The sequence below is a fragment of the Bison bison genome, unplaced genomic scaffold, assembly GCF_000754665.1.
Source record: "Bison bison bison isolate TAMUID 2011002044 unplaced genomic scaffold, Bison_UMD1.0 scf7180017864383, whole genome shotgun sequence".
In the NCBI taxonomy this organism is placed as follows: Eukaryota; Metazoa; Chordata; class Mammalia; order Artiodactyla; family Bovidae; genus Bison; species Bison bison.
Window position 1 is genome coordinate 3,997,794 of NW_011494955.1, and position 24,286 is coordinate 4,022,079.

Consider the following 24,286-nt stretch of genomic DNA (forward strand, 5'->3'; position numbering starts at 1 on the left):
GTGGCTGAGCTTGTTCAGGGGCAAGAGTGATCCCAAGTGCTTGGGCCTGCTGAGGGGTGAGAGTGATCCCTGGAGCCTGAGCTTGTTCAGGGGCGAGAGTGATCCCAAGTGCCTGGGCCTGCTGAGGGGTGAGAGTGATCCCTGGAGCCTGAGCTTGTTCAGGGGCGAGAGTGATCCCCAGTGCCTGGGCTTGCTGGGGGGTGAGAGTGATGCCCTGAGCTTCAGCCTGCTGAGTGATAGGAATCCCCAAAGCCTGAGCCTGTTGAGGGGTGAGAGAAGCCCCCACATCCGGGATATGCTGTGGGGTGACTGAAATCCCCAGTGCCTGGGCCTGCTGAGGGGTAAGATTGATGCCCTGAGCTTGAACCTGCTGAGGGGTGACAGGAACTCCCAGTGCCTGGACCTGCTGAGGGTGAGAGTGATCCCTGGAGCCTGAGCTTGTTCAGGGGTGAGAGTGATCCCAAGTGCCTGGGCCTGCTGAGGGGTGAGAGTGATCCCTGGAGCCTGAGCTTGTTCAGGGGTGAGAGTGATCCCAAGTGCCTGGGCCTGCTGAGGGTGAGAGTGATCCCTGGAGCCTGAGCTTGTTCAGGGGCGAGAGTGATCCCCAGTGCCTGGGCTTGCTGGGGGGTGAGAGTGATGCCCTGAGCTTCAGCCTGCTGAGTGATAGGAATCCCCAAAGCCTGAGCCTGTTGAGGGGTGAGAGAAGCCCCCACATCCGGGATATGCTGTGGGGTGACTGAAATCCCCAGTGCCTGGGCCTGCTGAGGGGTAAGATTGATGCCCTGAGCTTGAACCTGCTGAGGGGTGACAGGAACTCCCAGTGCCTGGACCTGCCGAGGGGTGAGAGTGATCCCTGGTGCCTGAGCTTGTTCAGGGGTGAGAATGATTCCCAGTGCCTGGGCCTGCTGAGGGGTGAGAGAAACTCCCACTTTCTGTATCTGCTGAGGGGTGACAGGAATCCCCAGTGCCTGAGCCTGTTGAGGGGTGAGAGAAGCACCTACTTCTTGAATTTGCTGAAGGGTGACAGGTATCCCCAGTGCTTGGGCTTGCTGAGGGGTGAGAGTGATCCCTGGAGCCTGAGCTTGTTCAGGGGTGAGAGTGATCCCCAGTGCCTGGGCCTGCTGAGGGGTGAGAGAAACCCCTACTTCCTGGATCTGCTGAGGGGTGATAGGAATCCCCAGTGCCAGGACCTGCTGAGGGGTGAGAGTGATCCCTGGTGCCTGAGCCTCTTCAGGGGTGAAAATGATCCCCAGTGCCTGGGCCTGTTGAGGGGTGAGAGTGATCCCTGGTGCCTGAGCTTGTTCAGGGGTGAGAGTGACTCCCAAGGCCTTGACCTGCTGAGGGGTGAGCATGATGCCCTGATCTTGAGCTTGCTGAGGGGTAATAGGAATCCCCAGAGCTTGGGCCTGCTCTGCACTGAGAGCCACTCCCAAACCCCGAGGCATCTTAGGAGTAGTAGTTTCCCCCAACGCTTGAACCTGATTAAAGCTGTCCATGGTTTCCAGTGCCTCGGCCTCTTCAGAAGCGAGGTCAGTTTCCATTGCTTGGGCAAGCCTAGAGGTAAGAGTGATGGACTTTGCAAGAGACGCTCCAGGAACAGAAGAGGGTCCACGGGATGAGAACTGTGTGGAGATGGGAGTAGTAATTGGAATGGGATGCTTTCCTTCGGCCAGATCCCCTAATTTCTTAAGATTCCCAATGAAATCTTTTCTTTGGTGTGTCTGCGGCGTGTCTTTCTGTGTGCTCTCCCACCTGTGAGACAATGTGATTGAAGTCTGACTGAGCACCTCTTCTAGTTGTTCGTATGTCTTCATCTCCTTTGCGGTTTTTTGCTTCTGACTTTCATAGTCCCCTACCTTTCTCCTTGCCTTCTGCTTCTTCTCTCTCTCCAAACTGCTTTCTTGCTCCAGATGTCTCACTTCCTTCTGAACCTGCATCATCTGCTGTCCTTTCTCCTCCTCCAAAGGCACACCTTGCTGTTTCGTTTTTTGTTTCCATGCTTCCAACTGCTGCTGCTTTGACTTCTGATACCCTTCTCTCTCCTCTTGTCTTTGCTTTTGCTTCTCATCTGACTCGATCTGCTTTTGTATCTCGTGTTTTTGCTGTCCCTTCCATACCTCTTCTTCCTGCCACTGTTTCTCTTTCTGTTGCCCTTGCTTTCCCTCCTTCACTGGGAGCCATGCCTCTTCCTTCTCCAAATTCTTATTTATCATCTCAAACCTCCTTTTTTCTAGCTCTTGTTTTTCCTTCTCTTTAGAGTCTGTCCCTACTGTTGAGGCTTCTGGAACATTCCTTTCACTTTCTATTTCGGTCAAGATCATTCGTATTAAATTGTCAGTTAGTGGGTCAAGCCTCTCCTGTGAAATTAAGGTGCTAATTTCTGACTTTGCACTAGTTGGTTCCTGAGAATGCCGTTCTGGCATAAATGAGACTGCCTTTTTTTGTTTCAAAGCTTTCTCTCCAATTCGTCCTTCATTTTTTATATCTTTGTATTTTCTTAAGATTTTTGTCAGAGTTTCAGCCACTTTTTGGAAATATTCCTCCATTTTTGCCTTTATGATTCCTAATTTCTCAACTTCTGATCTTTTTAATAATAACTCTTCTTTTGACACAGTCTTTTTATCCAAGGGCTTTCCTATGTTATCAGTTTTCTCTTTAAGGAATGACACTACGGCTTTCTGAAATTCTTCTAGGTTACTCTGCTCACTTTCGCCATCTGGAATACCTGATTTAGCAAGTTCAAGAGACTTGAATTTCTTCGTGAAGACTGACACATCTTTCTCTTCAGATTTTTCTTCTTTTCCTGTAGGGCTTCCTGGAGAGATACGGTGTTTCTTTCCTTTTATTTTCTCAGAGGAATGGTCAAGTTTGCTCAACCTGGATGGCTCTGGTGTGCTACTCATCTCATTTCTGCCATCTCTGTCCATTGACTCAGTGGTGAGCGCCTCTTTATTTTCTGTAGAAGTTTGACTTTTACTCCGTGAATGTTTGGACTTAGCCTCCCTGCGTTGTTCCAGTATACCACTTGTTCCACTTTTACCATCTTGGCTCTTGTCAGAAGGGAAATCGGAAGGAAAATGTTGACTTTTTGATTCAGTGAGTGACTTTGATTTGGTTTCAGGAAAGGATTTTGTTTCTTTTCTCTTCTTATCCAGTGCTTGTAATTCTAAGTGGTGATCGAGTTTGGTCCCTGTGACTTTCTGTTTACCTTTATTATCATTCACATTCGATTCAGAGGTCTCCTGCCCAGATGGGCCTTTTGTATGTTTTTTTTTCTGTGACTGGAACTCGTCAGCCCCATCTTTCTGAAAGGCACCACCTTTCTTCACTGATACCATATCTTCAGTGACCTCTCCAGAAGATTTTTTCTGCTGGCCAGTTAAATCTGGAGTTGTTTCACCTTGGGCTGCATATAAATGAGTTGAGTCCCACTTGATCCCCAAGCCTTTGGTCCCTTTTTTGGGGGCCTCATCTAACATGTTTTCAAATTCTTTGGCCAAAATACTGTCTAAACTGTTTTCTGTGTCAGCTTGGCTAATGGCTGATTGTGGAGAAGGCTCAGGTAACACTTTCTGTGTTGATGTGGGCAATGCTTGTTGCTCTGCAACTTTGGATCGAATAAGGTGTTCATATTTTTCTTCTGCTTCTCGAAGTTTTTGCTGAAGCATTTCATTTCTTTTACTGAGATCTTGTATGATCTTCAGGGAAATCTCTTGTTCTCTTTCAACTGTCTCACTTGTATACATATCAGAAGTATGGAGGTTAATAGCTTTCACTTCATCATTTAGTGTACTCAAAGCTTTAGAAAGGTTTACTGTTGTTGATGATATATATTTAATAGCATTATTTTCCAGTTTATTGAACATTGCAGTACCTATGAGTTCCTGAAGCATATCTTGGATTTCTGACACCTTTGTTTTTGTGGCAAATTGATCACTAATCATCTGATCTGGTCTTAAAGCATGAGCTGTTGCAGGTCGCTTTATAACTCTTTCTTTCCATGATTTCCATAGAGAACTTCTAGATGCTAGAAGAAAAAAAAAGCATAAAACATAAATGAGATTGCATTTCTCCTTTTGTGCTGTGCTCTAAGTTTAAGACTAAGGAATTTAGCCCAAATTAACAGATAGATATAGAATGAAGTTTCATTAGGGAAATTTGGCCCCAAAATAATTTTCAATATTTTCAAAAGAATGACTCTTTCCCCACAATTATCTAGAAGCTCTTCTTCCAGAGTTTAGGAGAAGAACTCAGCTGTGACCTCAACTTATTTTAGGTTACAATTTTGAGATTAGATTAGGATGAATATCAAAATTTTCCTTTGGTTTTATGCTTGGTGCTTTCCATTTTCTTTAATGGGTTCCTATCTTTCTTTTTCCCCTTTTCTGAGTCAAAGCTAACCTTAGTTGTTTCAGAAGGATCACAAAAAATAGAAGGCAAACATTTGAAGGGATTTTCAAAATGGCTGAATAAGAAACTCAGCAAATTTTTCCCAAAAGAGCAAGAAAAAAGCTGAGCAAAATTGCCAAAAACAACCATTTTAGGACTTTGGAAACTGACTAGAGGCATACAACAGATTGAGAAGAATTAGTTCAAGAAAAACTTGCTGTGATGTTTTAGCTTGTAGCTGCTTCCATCTCCAACTCCCTAGCCCTATGGCCTGGTATAGGTTCTACCAGAGTGAAACAGGCTGTGAAGACTGACAACTCTGCTGCCTGAGGGGGTTGATTTGATCTGGAGCAATGCAACATTATAACAATACTACTTTAACCCATAAACAGATTCATTAGCAAAGAGTATAAGCCTTCCTAGATCAATCTGGATTAATTGATCATTGACTGATCATTGACTGACCACTTAGCTATGCTGAACCAAAAGTAACCCCTAAAATTCAGGCTTAAAAATAAAAACAGAGGTTTCCCTGGCAGTCCAGTAGTTAAGAGTCCTCTGGTGGGTTTGATCCTTGATCAGGGAACTAAGATCCCACAAGCCTTGAGGTAAAAAAACTAGAACGTAAAACAATAGAAGCAATACTGCATCAGATTCAATAAAGACTTTAAAAATTGTCCACATTAAAAAAAAAAACTTAAAGAAAACCAAGTGGAAAAATTGGAGTTGAATAGTACAACAACGGAAATGAAAAATTCACCAAAAGGGCTTAACAGCACATGTGAGTTGACAGAAGAAAATAACCAGCAAACCTAATGCTAGATTACTAGAGACTGTCTAATCTGAAGAACAGGGAGGAAAAAACAATAAAGAAAAATGCAAAGTCTCAGAGATTTGTGGGATACCATCAAGCATACCAGTGTACAAGCAATAGAGTTCCCAGAAGAAGAGAGAGGGGCATTTAAAATATCTGAAGAGAGGACTTCTCTGTGGTCCAGCGGCTAAGACTCTATTCTCCCAATGCAAGGGACCTGGGTTTGATCCCTTGTCAGGGAACAAGATCCTACATTCCACAACTAAGAGTTTGCATGCCGCAACCAAAGATACCCCATGCGCCAGTGAAGATTGAAGACCCCATGTGCTGCAACTAAGACCCACCACAGTCAAATTTTTAAAATATATAAATAAAAATACTTTTAAAATATATTGGAAGAAATAATGGACAAATGATTCCAAATTTGTGGAAAAACATTAATCTACACATTCAAGAAGCTCAGCAAATTCTAAGTGGGATAAACACAGAAACAACCATACCTGGAACATCATAGTCAAACTGTTGAAAGCAGACAAAATAAGAATCTTTAAAGCAAAAAGTGAAAAATGACTCAACAATCAAAGGAGACTCAGTACAGAGGAACCACAGGAAATTTAGTAGGTTACTTCTTACTGGAAACAATGGAGGCAGAAGTCAGGGAATGATATATTCAAAGTGCTGAAACAATAACGTGTGTGTGTGTGTTAGTCGCTCAGTAGTGTCTGACTCTTTGCGACCCCTTGAACTGTAGCCCAGGATCTTCTGTCTATGGAATTCTCCAGGCAAGATTACTGGAGTGGGTTGCCATTTCTTTCCAAGAATTTCATATCCAGCAAAATTGTTCTTCAAAAATAGCTACCAAACTTGATGCTGTATTACTAGAAGGTAATACATCATTCCCTGAAATAACACTCTTCCCAAAGTACACGCATGTACAACTCTCATGTTGTTCACTCGCTAAGTCTGTTCAACTCTTTGCCATCCCATGAACCGCAGCACACCAGGCTTCCCTGTCCTTCACTATCTCCTGAAATTTGTTCAGACTCATGTTCATAGGGTCGATGATGCCACCAACCATCTCATCCTTTGTCACCGCCTTCTCCACCTGCCCTCAATCTCTCCCAGCATCAGGGTCTTTTCCAGTGAGTCGGGTCTTTATATCAGGTGGCCAAAGTACTGGGGCTTCAGCTTCAAAATCAGAACTTCCAACGAATATTTAGGACTCATTTCCTTTAGGACTTACTGGTTTGATCTTGTAGTCCAAAGGACTCTCAACAGTCTTCTCCAGCACCATAGTTCGAAAGCATCTAATTCTTCAGCACTCAGCCTTCTTTATGGTCCAGCACTCACATCTGTACATGACTACTGAAAAATACCATAGCTTTGACTAGGCAGACGTTTGTCAGCAAAGTGATGTCTCTGCTTTTTAATATGCTATCTAGGTTCGTCATAGCTTTGCTTCCAAGGAGAAAACATCTTTTAATTTCGTGGTGTGCAGTCACCATCTGCTGTGATTTTGGAGCCTCCCAAAAATAAAATCTGTCACTTTTTTTTTCCCATTCTTTTTTCATGTTGACATTTTGCATTTTCACACAAAGAAATAAAGAGCACTAGTATATGTAGGTAAATAAAAATACAGCAAAAATATTTTTTTCTTTTTCCTCTCATAGTTAATGAAAAGACAAGCATATAAAACAATAATTATAAAGCTATATTGTTGGACTTAAATATGTAGTGTACATGGCAAAGCACAAAGGAGAGGAAGAGGGTGGAACTATTGGAGCAAAGATTCTATATTTCGCTGGAATTAAGTTAGTACCAATCTGGAAAAGATTGTGATAATTTAAGATGTATACTGCAATTCTTATAACTAACACTAAGAAAATGTAAGAAAAAGTGGAATTAAAAGGTACACTAGAAAATACCTATTTAACACAGAGGCAAGAAAATAATAGAAGGAAAAAAAAGATACATGAGCAAAATAGCAGATATATATCCAGCCATATCAATAATTACATTAAATGTGAATTAATTAAACACACCAGCTAAAACTCTAGAGTTGAACTATAAAGAAAGCTGAAAGCCAGATAACTGATGCTTTTTAACTGTAGTGCTGAAAAAGACTCTTGAGAGTCTCTTGGACAGCAAGGAGATCCAGCCAGTCCATCCTAAAGGAAATCAGTCCTGAATATTCATTGGAAGGACTGATGCTGAAGCTGAAACTCCAATACTTTGGCCACCTGATGTGAAGAACTGATTCATTTGAAAAGACCCTGATGCTGGGAAAGACTGAGGGTGTATGAGATGCTTGGTAGTATCACTGACTCAATGGACATAAGTTTGAGTAAACTCTGGGAGTTGGTGATAGACAGGGAACCCTGTCTTACTGCAGTCCATGGGTTTGCAGAGTTGGACATGACTGAACTGAACTGAGCTAAAAGTCAGAGATTGTCAGATTGTATTTTTTTAAAAAACCCAAAAGATCCAAATATAAGCAACACATCTTAGATTCAATTATACTAACAATAACCACAGTACTTGGGTGCAGTCTCAAAAATGACAGAATGATCTCTGTTTCCAAAGCAAATCATTCAGCATCACAGTAATCCAAGTCTATGCACCAACCACTAATGCCGAAAAAGCTGAAGCTGAACGGTTCTATGAAGACCTACGAGACCTTCTAGAACTAACACCAAGAAAGATGTCCTTTTTATTATAGGGGACTGGAATGCAAAAGTAGGAGGTCAAGAGATACCTGGAGCAACAGGAAAGTTTGGCCTTGGAGTACAAAATGAAACAGGGCAAAGGCTAACAGAGTTTTGCCAAGAGAATGCACTGGTCACAGCAAACACCCTCTTCCAACAACAAAAGAAATGACTCTACACATGGACATCACCAGATGGTCAATAGAGAAATCAGATTGATTATATTCTTTTCAGCCAAAGATGGAGAAGCTCTATACAGTCAGCAAAAACAAGACTGAGATCTGACTATGGCTCAGATCATGAACTCCTTATTGCAAAATTCAGACTTAAATTGAAGAAAGTAGAAAAAACACCACTAGAAAATTCAGGTGGTGTATGAAACTGTATGAAAACTGTATGAAATCACTTATGATTATATACAGTGGAAGTGACAATAGACTTAAGGGATTAGATCCAATGTTTATAAACAGAGTGCCTGAAGAACTATGGGCAGAGGTTCATAATATTGTATGGGAGGTGGTGATCAAAACCATCCCCAAGAAAAAGAAATGCAAGAAGGCAAAATAGTTGCCTGTGGAGAACTTACAAATAGCTGAGAAAAAAAAGAGAATGAAAGGTAAAGGAGAAAAGGAAAGATATAGCCATCTGAACGCTGAGTTCCAAAGAACAGGAGAGATAAGAAAATCTTCCTAAGTGATCAGTGCAAGGAAACACAAGAAAACAATGGAAGGGAAAGACTAGAGCTCTCTTCAAGAAAATTAGAGATACCAAGGGAACATTTCTTGCAAAGATGGGCACAATAAAGGACAGAAATGGTATGGACCTAATAGAAGCAGAAGATATTAAGAAGAGGTGGCAAGAATACACAGAAGAACTATACAAAAAAAGATCTTAATGACCCAGATAAGCACGATGGTGTGATCACTCACCTAGAGCCATATATCTTGGAGTGTGAAGTCAAGTGGGCCTTAGGAAGTGTCACTATGAACAAAGTTAGCTGAGCTGATGGAATTCCAGCTGAGCTATTTCAAATCCTAAAAATAATGCTGTTAAAGAGCTGCACTCAATATGCTAGCAACTTTGGAAAACTCAGCAGTGGCCATAGGACTGGAAAAGGTCAGTTTTCACTGAAATCCCAAAGAAAGGCAATGCCAAAGAATGCTCAAACTACTGCACAGCTGCAGTCATCTTACATGCTAGCAAAGAAATGCTCAAATTCTCCAAGCTAGGCTTTAAGAGTACGTGAACCAAGAACTTCCAGATGTTCAAGCTAGATTTTGAAAAGGCAAAGGGACCAAAGATCAAATTGCCAACATCCGTTGGATCATTGAAAAAGCAACAGAACTCCAGGAAAACATCTACTTCTGCTTCATTGACTTTCAAACCCTTTGAATGTGTGGACCACAGCAAACTCTGGAAAATTCTTCAAGAGTTGGGAATTCCAGACCACCTTACCTGCCTCCTGAGAAATCTGTATGAAGGTCAAGAAGCAACAGTTAGAAACAGATATGGAACAATGGACTGGTTACAAATTGAGAAAGGAGTATGTCAAGACTGTATACTGTCACCCTGTTAATTTAACTTATATACAGAGTTCAGTTCAGTCGCTCAGTTGTGTCTGACTCTTTGTGACCCCAAGGACTGCAGCATGCAAGGCCTCCCTGTCTATTGCCAACTCCCGGAGTTTACTCAAACTCATGTCTATTGAGTTGGTAATGCCATCCAACCATCTCATCCTCTGTCATCCCCTTCTCCTCCCGCCTTCAATCTTTCCCAGAATCAGGGTCTTTACAAATGAGTCAGTTCTTTGCATCAGGTGGCCGAAGTATTAGGGTTTCAGCTTCAGCATCAGTCCTTCCAATGAACATTCAGGACTGATTTCCTTTAGAATGGACTGGATTGTTCTCCTTTCAGTCCAAGGGACTCTCAAGAGTCTTCTCCAACACCACAGTTCAAAAGCATCAATTCTTTGGTGCTCAGCTTTGTTTATAGTCCAACTCTCACATCCATACATGACTACTGGAAAAACCAAAGCTTTGACTAGATGGACCTTTTTTGGCAAAGTAATATCTCTGCTTTTTAATATGCTGTCTAGGTTGGTCATAACTTATCTTCCAAGGAGCAAGCATCTTTTAATTTCATGGCTGCAATCACCATCTGCAGTGATTTTGGAGCCCCCCCAAAATAAAGTCAGCCACTGTTTCCACTGTTTCCCCATCTATTTGCCATGAAGTGACAGGACCAGATGCCATGATCTTAGTTTTCTGAATGTTGAGTTTTAAGCTAACTTTTTCACTCTCTTTCACTTTTACCAAGAGACTCTTTAGTTCTCTTCACTTTCTGCCATAAGGGTGGTGTCATCTGCATATCTGAGGTTATTGATATTTCTCCTGGCAATCTTGATTCCAGCTTGTGCTTCCTCCAGCCCAGCATTTCATATGATGTCCTCTTCATATAAGTTAAATAAGCAGGGTGACAATATACAGCCTTGATATACTCCTTTCCTGATTTGGAACCAGTCTGTTGTTCCACGTCCAGTTCTAACTGTTGCTTCCTGACCTGCATACAGATTTCTCAAGAGGCAGGTCAGGTGGTCTGGTATTCCCATCACTTTAAGAATTTTCCAGAGTTTGCTGTGGTCCACACAGTCAAAGGCTTTAGCATAGTCAATAAAGCAGAAGTAGATATTTTTCTGGAACTCTCTGGCTTTTTTGATGATCCAACGGATGTTGGCAATTTGATCTCTGGTTCCTCTGCCTTTTCTAAATCCAGCTTGAACATCTGGAAGTTCATGGTTCACATACTGTTGAAGCCTGGCTTGGAGAATTTTGAGCATTATGTTACTAGTGTGTGAGATGAGTGCAATTGTGTGTTTGAGCATTCTTTGGCATTGCCTTTCTTTGGGATTTGAGTGAAAACTGACCTTTTCCAGTCCTGTGGCCACTGCTGAGTTTTCCAAATTTGCTGACATATTGAGTGCAGTGCTTTCACAGCATCATCTTTTAGGATTTTAAATAGCTCAGCTGGAATTCCATCACCTCCACTAGCTTTGTTCATAGTGATGCTTTCTAAGGCCCACTTGACTTTGCATTCCAGAATGTCTGGCTCATGGTGATCACACCATGGTGATTATCTGGATTGTGAAGATCTTTTTTGTACAGTTCTTCTGTGTATTCTTGCCACCTCTTCTTAATATCTTCTGCTTCTGTTAGGTCCATACCATTTCTGTCCTTTATTGTGCCCATTTTTGCATGAAATGTTCCCTTGGTATCTCTAATTTTCTTGAAGAGATCTCTAGACTTTCCCATTCTATTGTTTTCCTCTATTTCTTTGCACTGATTGCTGAGGAAGGCTTTCTTATCTCTCCTTGCTATTCTTTGGAACTCTGCATTCAAATGGGTATATGTTTCATTTTCTCCTTTCCCTTTTCTTCTATTCACAGGTATTTGTAAGGCCTCCTCAGACAACCATTTTGCCTTTTTGCATTTCTTTTCCTTGGGGATGGTCTTGATCCCTGCCTCCTGTACAATGTCACAAACTTCCGTTCATAGTTCTTCAGGCACCCTGTCTAGCAGATCTAATCCCTTGAATCTAGTTGTCACTTCTACTGTATAGTCATAAGGGATTTGATTTAGGTAATACCTGAATCATCAAGTGGTTTTCCCTACTTTCTTCAGTTTAACTCTGAATTTGTCTCTCAGTTTGTGGTCTGTGCCACAGTCAGCTCCTGGTCTTGTTTTTGCTGGTTGTATAGAACCTCTGCATCTTCAGCTGCAGAGAATATAATCAGTCTGATTTCGATATTGACCATCTGGTGATGTCCATCTGCAGAGTCTTCTCTTGTGTTGTTGGAAGAGGTTATTTGCTATGACCAGTGTGTTCTCTTGACAGAACTCTGTTAGCCTTTGCCCTGCTTCATTTTGTACTCCAAGGCCAAATTTGCCTGCTATTCCAGGTATTTCTTGACTCCCTACTTTTGTATTCCAGTCCCCTATAATGAAAATCACATCTTTTTTGGGTGTTAGTTGTAGAAGGTCTTATAGGTCTTCATAGAACCATTGAGTTTCAGCTTCTTCAGCATTACTGGTCAGGGCATAAACTTGGATTAATGTGATATTGAATAGTTTGCCTTGGAAACAAACAGAGATCATTCTGTCATATGCAGAGTACATCATATGAAATGCTGGGCTGGATGCAGCACAAGGTGGAATCAAGATTGCTGGGAGAAATATCAATAACCTCAGATACACAGGTGACACCACCCTTATGGCAGAAAGCTAAAAGGAACTAAAGAGCCTCTTGATGAAAATGAAAGAGGAGAGTGAAAAGCTGGCTAAAAACTCAGCCTTAAAAAATGAAGGTCATGGCATCTGGTCCCATCACTTCATGGCAAATAGATGGGGAAACAATTTAAACAGTGACAGATTTTATTTTCTCAGGTTCCAAAATCACTGCAGATGGTGACTGCAGCCATGAAATTAAAAGATGCTTGCTCCTTGGAGGAAAGCTATGGCAAACCTAGACAGCATTTTAAAAAGCAGAGACCTTACTTTGCTGACAAAGGTCCATCTAGTCAAAGCTATGGTTTCTCCAGTAGTCATGTATGGATGTGAGAGTTGAACCAAAAGAAACCTGAACACCAAAGAATTGATGCTTTTGAACTGTGGTGTTGGAGAAGACTCTTGAGAGTCCCTTGGACTGCAAGGAGATCCAACAAGTTCATCCTAAAGGAAATCAGTCCTGAATATTCATTGGAAGGACTGATGCTTTAGCTGAAACTCCAACACTTTGGCCACCTGATGTGAAGAACTGACTCATTAGAAAAGACCCTGATGCTGGGAAAGATTGAAGGCAGGAGGAGAAGAGGATGACAACAGAGGATGAGATGTTTGGATGGCATCACTGACTCAAAGGACATGAGTTTGTGTAAGCTCCAGGAGTTGGTGATGGACAGGGAAGCCTGGTGTGCTGTAGTCCATGGGTTTCAAAGAGTCAGACATGACTAAATATCTGAACTGAACAATAACCACAGCAGAGCTAGAGAGACTATACAAGTATCAAACAAAATAGACTTTAAGGCAAAGAAAAAGAAATGTATCTAGTGACAACAAAGGACATTTTATAAAAATAAAGGCATCCGTTCATCAGGAAGCTGCACAGTTATAATCATATGTGTACCTAACAACCGAGTCTTAAAATACAGGAAGCCGATAACTGGCAGAATTCAAGAGAAATAACAATAATAATTGGAAAATTCAATATCCCACTCTCAATAAGGGATAGAACTAGATAGAAAATCATTGAATATATATATATGAGTAGAACAATATAAACAAACTGTAAAACACTCTGTCTGACAACCATGTAGTGTATATTCTTTTCAACAGCACATGAAATGCTTTACAGAATAGATCATATGCTAGGCTATAAAACAAGTCCCAGTACATTTAAAAGGATTAAAATAATACAAAATATGTTCCAAAGTGCAGTGTGCTAGATCGATGGATAGATAAAATATAATCTCCTTTTGGTTCAGGGTTTTTGGTTCAGAGTTGAACCCTGAATAATACAAGTTCTTAATGCAACACTAAAACCATGATCCATATAAGAAAAAAAAAAAAGATAAACTGATGGAACTTCATCAGAATTAAACACTTCTGGGCTTCAAGGCACCATTAAGAAAATGAAAAGACAAGCCACAGACTGGGAGAAAACATTTGCAAATTATTTTTCTGAAAAAGGACTTGTTATCCAGAATATCTAAGAAGCTCTTAAAACTCAATAAGAAAAATGAGTATTTGAATAGATGCTTCATCAAAGAAGATATAGGAATGACCAATAAGCACATGACAAAGTGCTCAACATCATTAGTCAGGGAAATGCAAATTAAAGCCACAATGAGAAACCACCTCACAGCTATTAAGAAAGTAAAATAAAAAAGACAGTGGAAACTAACACAACATTGTAAAGCAATTATACTTTAAAAAAAAGAAAAAAAAGACAATAACAAGTGTTGTTGAAAATGTGAAATAAGTGGAACCCTAATGCATTGCTGATGAAAATTGAAATGGTGCTATCACTTGGGAAATCAGCTAATAATTTCTTAAAAAGTTAAATATATGTTTACCAGCAATAGATAAATAAATGACATAGAAATTCTGCTCCTAGGTATCTCCAAAAAGAAATGAAAATTTATGTTCATACAAAAACATACATGTGTGTTCATAGTGGCATTATTCAAAAACATGAAAAAGTGGGAGCAATGCAAATGAACTGGTAAATGGATAAATAAGGTCTGGTATATGCAAACAGTGGTGTACAACTGGCACTAGAAAGGAAGAAACTGTGATTCATTCTGTAACACGGCTGAACGTAAAAACATTATGCTAAATGAAAGAAGCCAGACATAAAGGACTATGTGAAATATGATTCAATTTTATGAAATATCCAAGAAAGGCAAATCTATTGAGACAGAAAATAGATTATTGATTGTCTGGGGCTGAAGGTGGGAATGAGGATTGACTGCAAATGGGCCTGAGGGATCTTTTGTGGATCATAAAATGTTCTAAAGTTAGACTGTGGTGATAGTTGCACAACTCTAAATGTATTAAAAGCCATTGAATTATACAACTATTGTGGGTAAACTTTATGGTATGTAAATTATACCTCAATAAAGCTGTTTTTTAGAAAAAGTAAAATCTATATCCAATGTCTTAGAGCACTCTTACCTGTTTTTTTCTTTTGTTTCTTCTTTTCTTCAAGCAAAAACATACTAATTCTGCTTAGTATCTTGACATTGTTCTCAATAGCTTTGAACGTTTCTGGTAACATCTCCATTTGTGCTAAACATTGATGGTGTTCTTCAATATCAATTGCAGTGATCTCAGACAAAGTGACATCTTGAAGAGAGTAAAAAAAAATTACTTTTGTGCAGAAAAATAATTATAACCATATAGGCTTATAATATTGGCTACCTACTCAATATTGTAGTATTGGGAAATACAGATACCTTATACCTATTTCTATTCTGAGGATTTTCTCTGTGAAGAAATGAAAAAAGAAAAGACTTGGAATAGAAGACTGAACAGTAAATCTTGGGCATGAATATATGCTTAAAATATAGTTAAAAGGTATCTAATTGGTTTAATTCCCTGATATCAGGGATAAAGGTCTAAAATGTGATTATATGCTTTAATACTGGGGATTAAAACCCCAATTAACTCCCTTGTAAGTTTTCTAGTATTTCATAACCCCTGTTATATGAAATTTCTTGTAACTAAATGAAACTTCTCTTTTTTGTATTCTTAGCTTATTCATTCTTTCACTCAACTAGACTCTCCTCTGTCATATACTATTCTAGATGCTGAAGACACAGCATTGAATAAAACTAATTCCCTGACTTTATTATTATTTATATTCTAGTGAAAGAAAACAAACAAAATTTAAAAAATATTAATTATAAAGTGTGCCAGATGGTAAGAAAAGCTATACACAAAGAATAACAGACAGTGCCAGGTGTAGAGAATGGGGATGGTCAGAGAACACCTCATTTTAAAGTGAGGTATAAGCAGAGAATAAACCGTGTGGCTACCTGGTAGAAAATGTTCCAGGCAAGGGACTAGGAAGCATTAAGACACTGGGCAGGAGCATGCTAAGTGAGCAAACTTGTTTTCCTTATTTTATTCTTTCTGAAACAGAGTGCAACTGTTTAACCATCTTAGCCTTTCCTTCTTTAGTCTTCTAATCCTTCAAAATTTACTTCTAATTCTGTTCTGTAGGTTTTCATTAACTTTAAATCACTTCTGGAAACTTACTCCATTCTTCCAACCAGGCCAGAATGTAGGCAAGAGTCTTGTCTTTAATTTCAGCAGTCTTAGCGCAAGCAACTATTTTCTCCAGCAAGCTTCCTCTCCGTTTCTTATGTTCTATAAGGGATATTTTCCTTCCAGCATGCATATTTTCATCCGCAGTATAGCGATTTATTATACGCTTCACATTTTGCATTATGTCTGCCAGCTGCATATTAAGATACTATAAGAATAAGAAGGGAGATTATAGTAATAAGTCCTGTTTGACAATAAGATTTGATCACCTGTCTTCCCAGAATGTCAGTGATAGTCACTATAAAGTTCTCTAATCAAAAGCTTTTTAATTCTAATTTTTCTGTAAGTCTAAGATTTTCCTTTTAATTTTTTTCTCTGCCTTCATCCTAGAATTTCTATGATATAATGAAAAGAATATTTGGTTTGAAACTACATCTGGATTCTAACTCTAGCTCCCTCCTTAAAATGATTTTTAGTGGACTTCCCTGGTGATCCAGTGGTTAAGAATCCGCCTGCCAATGTAGGGGCATGGGTTTGATCCCTGGTCTGGGAATATTCCACATGCCATAGGGCAGTAAGCCCATACACCACAACTACTGAAGTCCCCTCTCTGTAGAGCCCATGTTCCACAAGAGAAGCCACTTCAATGAGAAGCCTGAAACTAGAGAATAGCCCTCCTCTTGCTGCAACTAGAGAAAACCCTCACAGCAACGAAGACCCAGCACAGCTGAAAAAATAAATAAAAATTGTTTTTAAAAAGATAACTCTTTAAAAAATTATTTTCTACAATCATGACTCATCTGTAAAATAATGGAGATGCTAAGTTTACAGTTGATCTGAAACATGTAACATGTGTGAAATGCCTTATAGACTATGGCTGCTATAAACAATGGAGAAGGCAATAGCACCCCACTCCAGTACTTCTGCCTGGAAAATCGCATGGACGGAGGAGCCTGGAAGGCTGCAGTCCATGAGGTTGCTAAGGGTCGGACACAACTGAACGACTTCACTTTGACTTTTCACTTTCGTGCATTGGAGAAGGAAATGACAACCCACTCCAGTGTTCTTGCCTGGAGAATTCCAGGGACGGGGGAGCCTGGTGGGCTGCTGTCTATGGGGTCACACAGAGTCGGACACGACTGAAGTGACTTAGTAGCAGCAGCTATAAACAAACTAATTAAAGGAAATTACTTTTAAAAAAATTAACCCTTACACCTGGAAAGCAGCTATTGGAATATTCCACAACATGACTTTTATTTCATTATTTCCCCTCCTCAAGAATCTATCAGTAAATTTCTTCTGTTCATCACTTTATTCTAGTAGTTCTCAGTGGGGGTAATTACTGCCTCATATATGGCATTTAGAAATTTATGGGACTTCCTGGTGGTACAGGAATAGGAATCTGCCTGCTTATGCAGGGGACATGGGTTCGATGTTGGGTCCAGGCATAGTCCACATGCAGCAGATCAACTAAGCTCATGCACCACAGCTACTGAACCCTTACTCCAAAGCCCTGGAACTGCAACTACTGAGCTCAGGTTCTACAGTTACTGAAGCCCATGCTCCTAGAGCCTGTGCTCAGCCACAAGAGAAGCCTGAGCACTGCAACAAAGAGTAGACCCCGCTCACACAACTGGAGAAAGCCCACGGAAAGCAAAAAGACCCAGCTCAGCCAAAAAAAGAAAGAGAGAGAGAGGTGGACTTCCCTGGTGGTTCAGTGGTTAAGAATCTGCATTGCAATGCAAGGGACACTAGTGCAATCCCTGGTCCCAGAAAATCACACATGCTGCAGAGCAACGAAGCCCTCGAGCCAGTGCTCTAGAGCCCGCGAATTGCAATTACAGAAGCTATGTGCTGCAACTACAGAAGCCTGCATGCCTGGAGCCCATGCCCCATGTCCCTGGAGCCCATGCAGAAGAGAAGCCACTGCAATGAGAAGCCCACACACTGCAACAGAGAGTAGAACCCCCACCCCACCACCACAGATAGAGAAAGCCCATGCACAGCACATGCCATAGCCAAAAAATAAAGATACATCTATAAGCTTAAAAAAAAAGGTCATAATGTCTGCCAAAGAAAAGCCCTTTAGGTTGTAACAATGAATGGAAGGGAACACATTGTACTTAGTAAAGGATGCTAAGTTGTGCCAGCCCACCCTATGTGCAATGGACAGTATACATATTTAAGAATTGGCTCATCCCGCATAAATTTTCAGTCCAATGGGATATTCATGAGTTACATAAAATCTGTTTATAATTATCTGAGCCTAGAAACTTGTTCTTTTTAAAGTATAAATGGAAAGTAAGTTCCTACCAAGTTTAATTGCTTACTGAAATTTCCAGGAATGCAAATATTATGCAAATCAAAAGAAAATGTTCTTTAGGATTTTGCCAATAAAATTTCACCATTCACCAATAAAATGTTCACCATAGTACCAACCAGCAATGCACTATTGCTAATAGTATGTAATGTCACTGCAATAAACCTGCATTTGTTTCAGCCTATATTCATAGCTTTCATATTTATTTTAATTCTGCATAAAGATGCAAGCCTCTGCTACATCTTTGTAATGTCTTCTAGTGAAGTTTGACTTAGAATTTACACATTGAAATGCATGTTATTAAATTTAGCACTTTTATTTACCTTCATATAATAATTTTTTAAAGTATGAGTGTAGATATCTTATCTAGGAAATTCATGTCAGAGGAACAAAAGGGACGTTAAAAATATTTTTAAAGGGCATAGTAAATCTGATAGATGGAGAACCACTGCTCCATCTTTTCCAACTTTATCAATTACTTTCTCAATTTGGCTTCAGATAAACCTAACTTCCTCTACACTCTTTACAACAGCAGTGAGATTTGAATTTTGCAAACCAAATCGCCATGCCAAAAGAGTAATCAAATGTTAGGTGCTAGAATTACTGCAGTCAGAAATAGGTAATGCAGTTGCAGTAAATTAAGTCAGAAATACAGGAGAGCAGAGACAAAGTTTGATAAGCCAAGTGATGAAGAATAACATTACAAACTAACACATAACATGGTGATTAAGGAAAAAGTGTTACCAACTTCTCATATATTCTCCCACAGAATGGAAAAGAACTCTTCTCAATTCATTCTTTGTGGCCAGAATTACCCTCATACCAAGATGGATAAAGATATTGAAAAAAAAAAAAAAACCCGCTACAGATCAACATCTCTATAAATTTTGTTGCAAAAATCCTCAACAAAATACTAAATAGAATTAGCACCATATTGATAGAATTATATACCACAAACACGTGGGATTTATTCCAGGGATACAAAAATGGTTCAACATGTGAAAATCAATGAATGAAATACACCAAATTAACAAAATGAAGGAAAAAATCATATGATCATCTCAACTGATACAGAAAAAGCATGTGACAATATTCAACACCCTTTCATGATGAAAGCTCTCAGCAAAGCAGGTGTAAAGGGAAAATACTTCAATATAATAAATGTCATATATGACAAGCCCACAGCTAACATCACACTGAAAGGTGAAAATCTGAAAGTTATTCCTCTAAGATTAGGAACAAGTAAAGGATTCCAACTCTCATCAGTTCTATTCAACATATTACTGGAAGTCCTAGCCAGAGTAATTCGGGAGAAAAATAAATTTAAAAAAATCAAAATTGGAAAAGAAAAAAATAATATTTGTTTGCAGATGATATGATATTATATGTTGAAAACTCTAAAGCTTACACACACACACACACACACACACACATACACCCCAAACCTGTTAGGACAAATAAATGAATTCAGCAAAGTTGCAAGATACAAAATCACACACACAAAAAAAGCATGTTTAATTTTCTGGGACTTCCCTGGTGGTACAGTAGTTGAGAATCTGCCTTGCAATGCAAGGACATGCATTTGACTCCTGGTCGGGGAGCTAAGCTCCCACATGACACAGAGCAACCTAGCCCATGCCCCACAGTTACTGAGCCTGCGCACTCTGCAGCCCACACGCCACAACTAGAAAGTCCACGCACTACAGCAAAAGATTCCACATGGCACAGCAAAGATCCTGCAAAACTAAGATTGATGCAGCCTAATAAATAAATAGATATGTTTAATTTTCTATATACTCATAATGAACTATCAGAAAGAGAAATTAAGAAAATAATCCCATTTACAATTGCATAAAAAAAAATACCTGGCAATAAATTTAACTGAGGTGAAAGACCTATATATTGGAAATGAAAGACATAAATGAAAGAAATGAAGAAATTAATATTGTTAATTCTCCTAAGAATTAAAATATTCATACCACCCAAAGCAGTCTACACATAGAAAGCAATCGTTTTCAAAATTCCAATAACATTTTTTATAGGAATGGAACAAAAAGCCCTAAAATTTGTATGGAATCATAAGAGGCTCTGAATAGCTAAAGCAATACTGAGAAAGAACAACAAAGCTGGAGCTCCTTGATTTCAAATAATAGTACAAAGTTATAGAAATTAAAACAATATGACATAAAAACAGACCCACAGATCAATGGAATAGAAAAGAAAGTCCAGAAATAAACCCATACACACATATGGTAAATTTACGACAAAGCAGCCAAGGATATACGCTGGGGAAAGGACAGTCTTTCCAATACATGGTGCTGGAAAAACGGCAGCCACATACAGAAGAAAGAAACTGGGGATTGCTATCTTACACCATGCATAAAAATTAACTCAAAATGGATGAGAAACTTGAATGTAAGACCTCAAACTATAAAAATTCCAGAAGAAAACACATAGGCAGTAATCTCCTTGACATTGTTCTTGGTGATAATTTTTTGGATTTCACACCATAGCAAAGGTAACAAAAGCAAAAATAAACAAGTAGGACTGCATCAAACTAAAAACCTTCTTCACAGCAAAGGAAACCATCAACAAAATGAAAAAACAACCTACTGAGTGGGGGGGAATATTTGCAAATCATATGTCTGATAATGGGGTAATACAACTCAATAGCAAAAACCCAAACAATCTGATTAAAATATGGACAGAAGATCTACATAGACATTTTTCCAACAAAGACATATAGATGTTCAGTGGGTACATAAGAAGATAATTACTGTCATTAATCATCAGGAAAATGCAAATCAAAATCACAATGAAATGTACCACACACCTGTTAGAATGACTGTTATCAAAAAGATTGGAAATAATAACACTTGTTAGTGTTGGCAAGGATGTGGGGAGAAGGAAATCCTCATGCATTATTAGTGGAGTAAATTGGTGCAGCCACTATGGAAAAAAAAAAGCTGAAGCTCCAATACTTTGGCCACCTGATGCTAAGAGCGGATTCACTGGAGACCCTGATGCTGGGAAAGACTGAAGGCAAAAGAAGGGCGCAGCAGGAGATGAGATGGCTAGATAGCACCACCAACTCAGTAAAAATGAATTTGAGAAAACTCTGGGAGATAGTGGAGGACAGAGGAGCCTGGTGTGCTGCAGTCCATGGGGTCGCAAAGAGTCAGACATGACTTAGTGAGTGAATAACAATAACTATGGAAAACAAAATGGAGGTTCCTCAAAAAATTAAAAATAGATCTACAATATGATCCAGGAATTCTGCTTTTGGGTATTTTTAGCTATAGAAAATACAAATAGTAATTAGAAAACAAATATGTATTCCCATGTTCACTGTAGCATTATTTTCAATAGCCAAAATACGGAAACGATCCAAGAATCCATCAATAATGAACAGATAAATGTATGTGTATTATATACACCTACCCAAATATACAATGAAATAGTATTCATCTGTAGAAAAAGATAAAGGTTTTCCATTTGCAACAACATGGATTGACTTTGAGGGCATTACGCTAAGAGAAATAAGTCAGAGGAAGAGAAATACCATATGATCTTTCTTACATGTGAAATCTAAAATAAAACTAAGTTCAAAGCTACAAAGAAGAATTTGATTGTTACCAGAGGTGGAGGTAGGGATGGTGTGAAAAATGGGTGAACCATTTTTTTTTTTTTAGTTTAGTTGAAATAAATCGAATTTAAAAAATCAATTGTGGACTTCCCTGGTGGTTCAGTGGTTAAGAATCTGCCTGCCAATGCAGGGGACACAGGTTTGATCTCTGGCTTGGGGACGATTCCACATGCCGCAGGGCAACTAAGCGCTAGCATCCCAGTTACTTGAGACCATGCACCCTAGAGCCTGTGCTCCAAACAAGAGAAGCCACTGCAATGAGAAGCCTGTGCATCGCAACTAGAGAAAGTCTGCATGCAGCAGTGAAGACCCAGCACAGCCAAAAATAAATAAATTTTTTTAATAAAAAAATTTTAAATAAAAAACTTTTTAAAATCGGAAAAGGAAATTAAGAGAACAATTCTAATTACAGTAGCATCAGAAGAATAAAATTATTCATAATAAACAACCAAGAAGGCTAAAGACAATGTTAAAACATTAATACTATTGAACGAATCTACAGCTACTGCGCTCATTAGCAAAACCTCAATGATTGTGCAGAAATAGAAGTACATCTTTAGGATTCATGTGGAATCTCAAGGAACCCCGAATACCCAAAATGGTCTTGAAGAATGAAGTTAGAGATCTCATACGTCTCATTTTCAATCATTATTGTAAATTTACAGTAGTTAAATGACATATTTTAATTATAAGAGACATATAGAATACAAAGCCCAGAAACAAGCTTTCACACATATGGTTAAATAATTTTTTTTAACTTAAAAAAATTTATTTGGCTGTGCTGGATCTTAGTTGTGGCACTCGGAATCTTGGATCTTCTGCAGCATGCACGATCTATAGTCACGGAACTCGGACTCTCAGTTGGGGGATGTGGGATCTAGTTCCCTGACCAGGGATTGAACCCCGATCCCCTGTATTGGGAGTGTGGAGTCTTAGCCATTGGGCCACTAGGGAAGTCCCTGGTCAAATAATTTTGATGAGAGTGTCAAGGCTTTTTAATGGGAGAGGACAATCTGTCAACAAATGATGTTGGGAAAATTGGATACATCCATGCAAGAATGAAGTAAGACACTTATCTTATACCATATATAAATATTAACTCAAAATGAACTAAAAAACCTAAGCATAAGACCTAAAACTATAAAACATAGAAAATGTAGAGAGAAAAGCTTCATGACATTGGATTTGGTACCAAAAGTACAGGCAACAAAAGTAAAAATAGAGTGTTTAGTCGATAAGTCGTGTCCGACTCTTTTGCCACCCCATGGACTATAGCCGGCCAGGCACCTGTCCATGGAATTTTCCAGGCAAGAATATTGGAGTGGGTTGCCATTTCCTTCTCCAGGGGATCTTCCCAACCCAGGGAATGAACCCGTGTCTCCTGCATTGCAGGCAGATGCTTTACCACTGAGCCAACAAATCAAAATGTAAAACTTTTCTGCATCAAAGAACACAATTCACAGAGTAAAAAGGCAACCTATGGAGTGGGGAAAAAAGAATTTGCAAATCATACATCTAATGAAGGGTTAATACTACAATATATAAAGAATTCTTACAACTCACATCAAATAAATAACCCAATTCATAAATGGGAAAAGGACTTGAATAGACATTTAAAAAAGATTTATAAATGGCCATGAAATTAAGACCCTTGGTCCTTGGAAGAAAAGCTATGACAAACTTAGACAGTGTATTAAAAAACAGAGACATTACTTTGCTGACAAAGGGCCATATAGGCAAAGCTATGGTTTCTTCAGTAGTCATGTTTGGATGTGAGAGTTGAGCCATAAAGAAGGCAGAGTGCTGAAGAATTGATGTTTTTGAACTGTGGTGCTGGAGAAGACTCTTGAGGGTCCCTTGGACAGCAAAGAGATCAAACCAGTCAATCCGAAAGGAAATTAACCCTGAATATTCATTGGAAGTTCTGATGCTGAACCTGAAGCTCCAATACTTTGGCCACCTGATGCGAAGAGTCAACTCATTAGAAAAGACACTGGTGTTGGGAAAGATTGAGGGCAAGAGGAGAAGGGGGCAACAGAGGATGAGATGGTTGGATGGCATCACCAACTTAAAGGACATGAGTTGGAGTAAACTCCAGGAGATAGTGAAGGACCGGGAAGGCTGGCGTGCTGCAGTCCATGAGGTTGCAAAAAGTTGGACAAAACTTAGCAACTGAACAACAACAACAGCATCAATGGCCAACAAACATATGAATAAAAGCTCAACATCACTAATCATTCAGTTCAGCTCAGTTCAGTCGCTCAGTCGTGTCCAAGTCTTTGCGACCCCATGAATTGCAGCACGCCAGGCCTCGATGTCCATCACCAGCTCCCGGAGTTCACCCAAACTCATGTGCATTGAGTCAGTGATGCCACCCAGCCATTTCATACTCTGTCGTCCTCTTTTCCTCCTGCCCCCAATCCCTCCCAGCATCAGAGTCTTTTCCAGTGAGTCAACTCTTCACATGAGGTGGCCAAAGTACTGGAGTTTCAGCTTTAGCATCAGTCCTTCCAATGAACACCCAGGATTGATCTCCTTTAGAATGGACTGGTTGGATCTCCTTGCAGTCCAAGGGACTCTCAAGAGTCT

The 24,286-nt window shown here is 39.6% G+C and overlaps 1 protein-coding gene across 1 annotated transcript in view; it reads right to left on the reverse strand.

Annotated features, from left to right (window-relative positions):
* FAM186A (family with sequence similarity 186, member A) overlaps positions 1–24,286 on the reverse strand; it is an 85,127-nt gene that overhangs the window by 31,289 nt on the left and 29,552 nt on the right. The window contains exons 2-7 of the mRNA XM_010858073.1: positions 15,723–15,939; positions 14,637–14,807; positions 1,590–4,027; positions 654–1,409; positions 469–549; positions 11–397 (exon numbers count right to left, since the gene is read on the reverse strand). Of these exons, the coding sequence (XP_010856375.1) occupies positions 11–397; positions 469–549; positions 654–1,409; positions 1,590–4,027; positions 14,637–14,807; positions 15,723–15,939 (4,050 nt within the window). The remainder of the gene's footprint in view (positions 1–10; positions 398–468; positions 550–653; positions 1,410–1,589; positions 4,028–14,636; positions 14,808–15,722; positions 15,940–24,286) is intronic.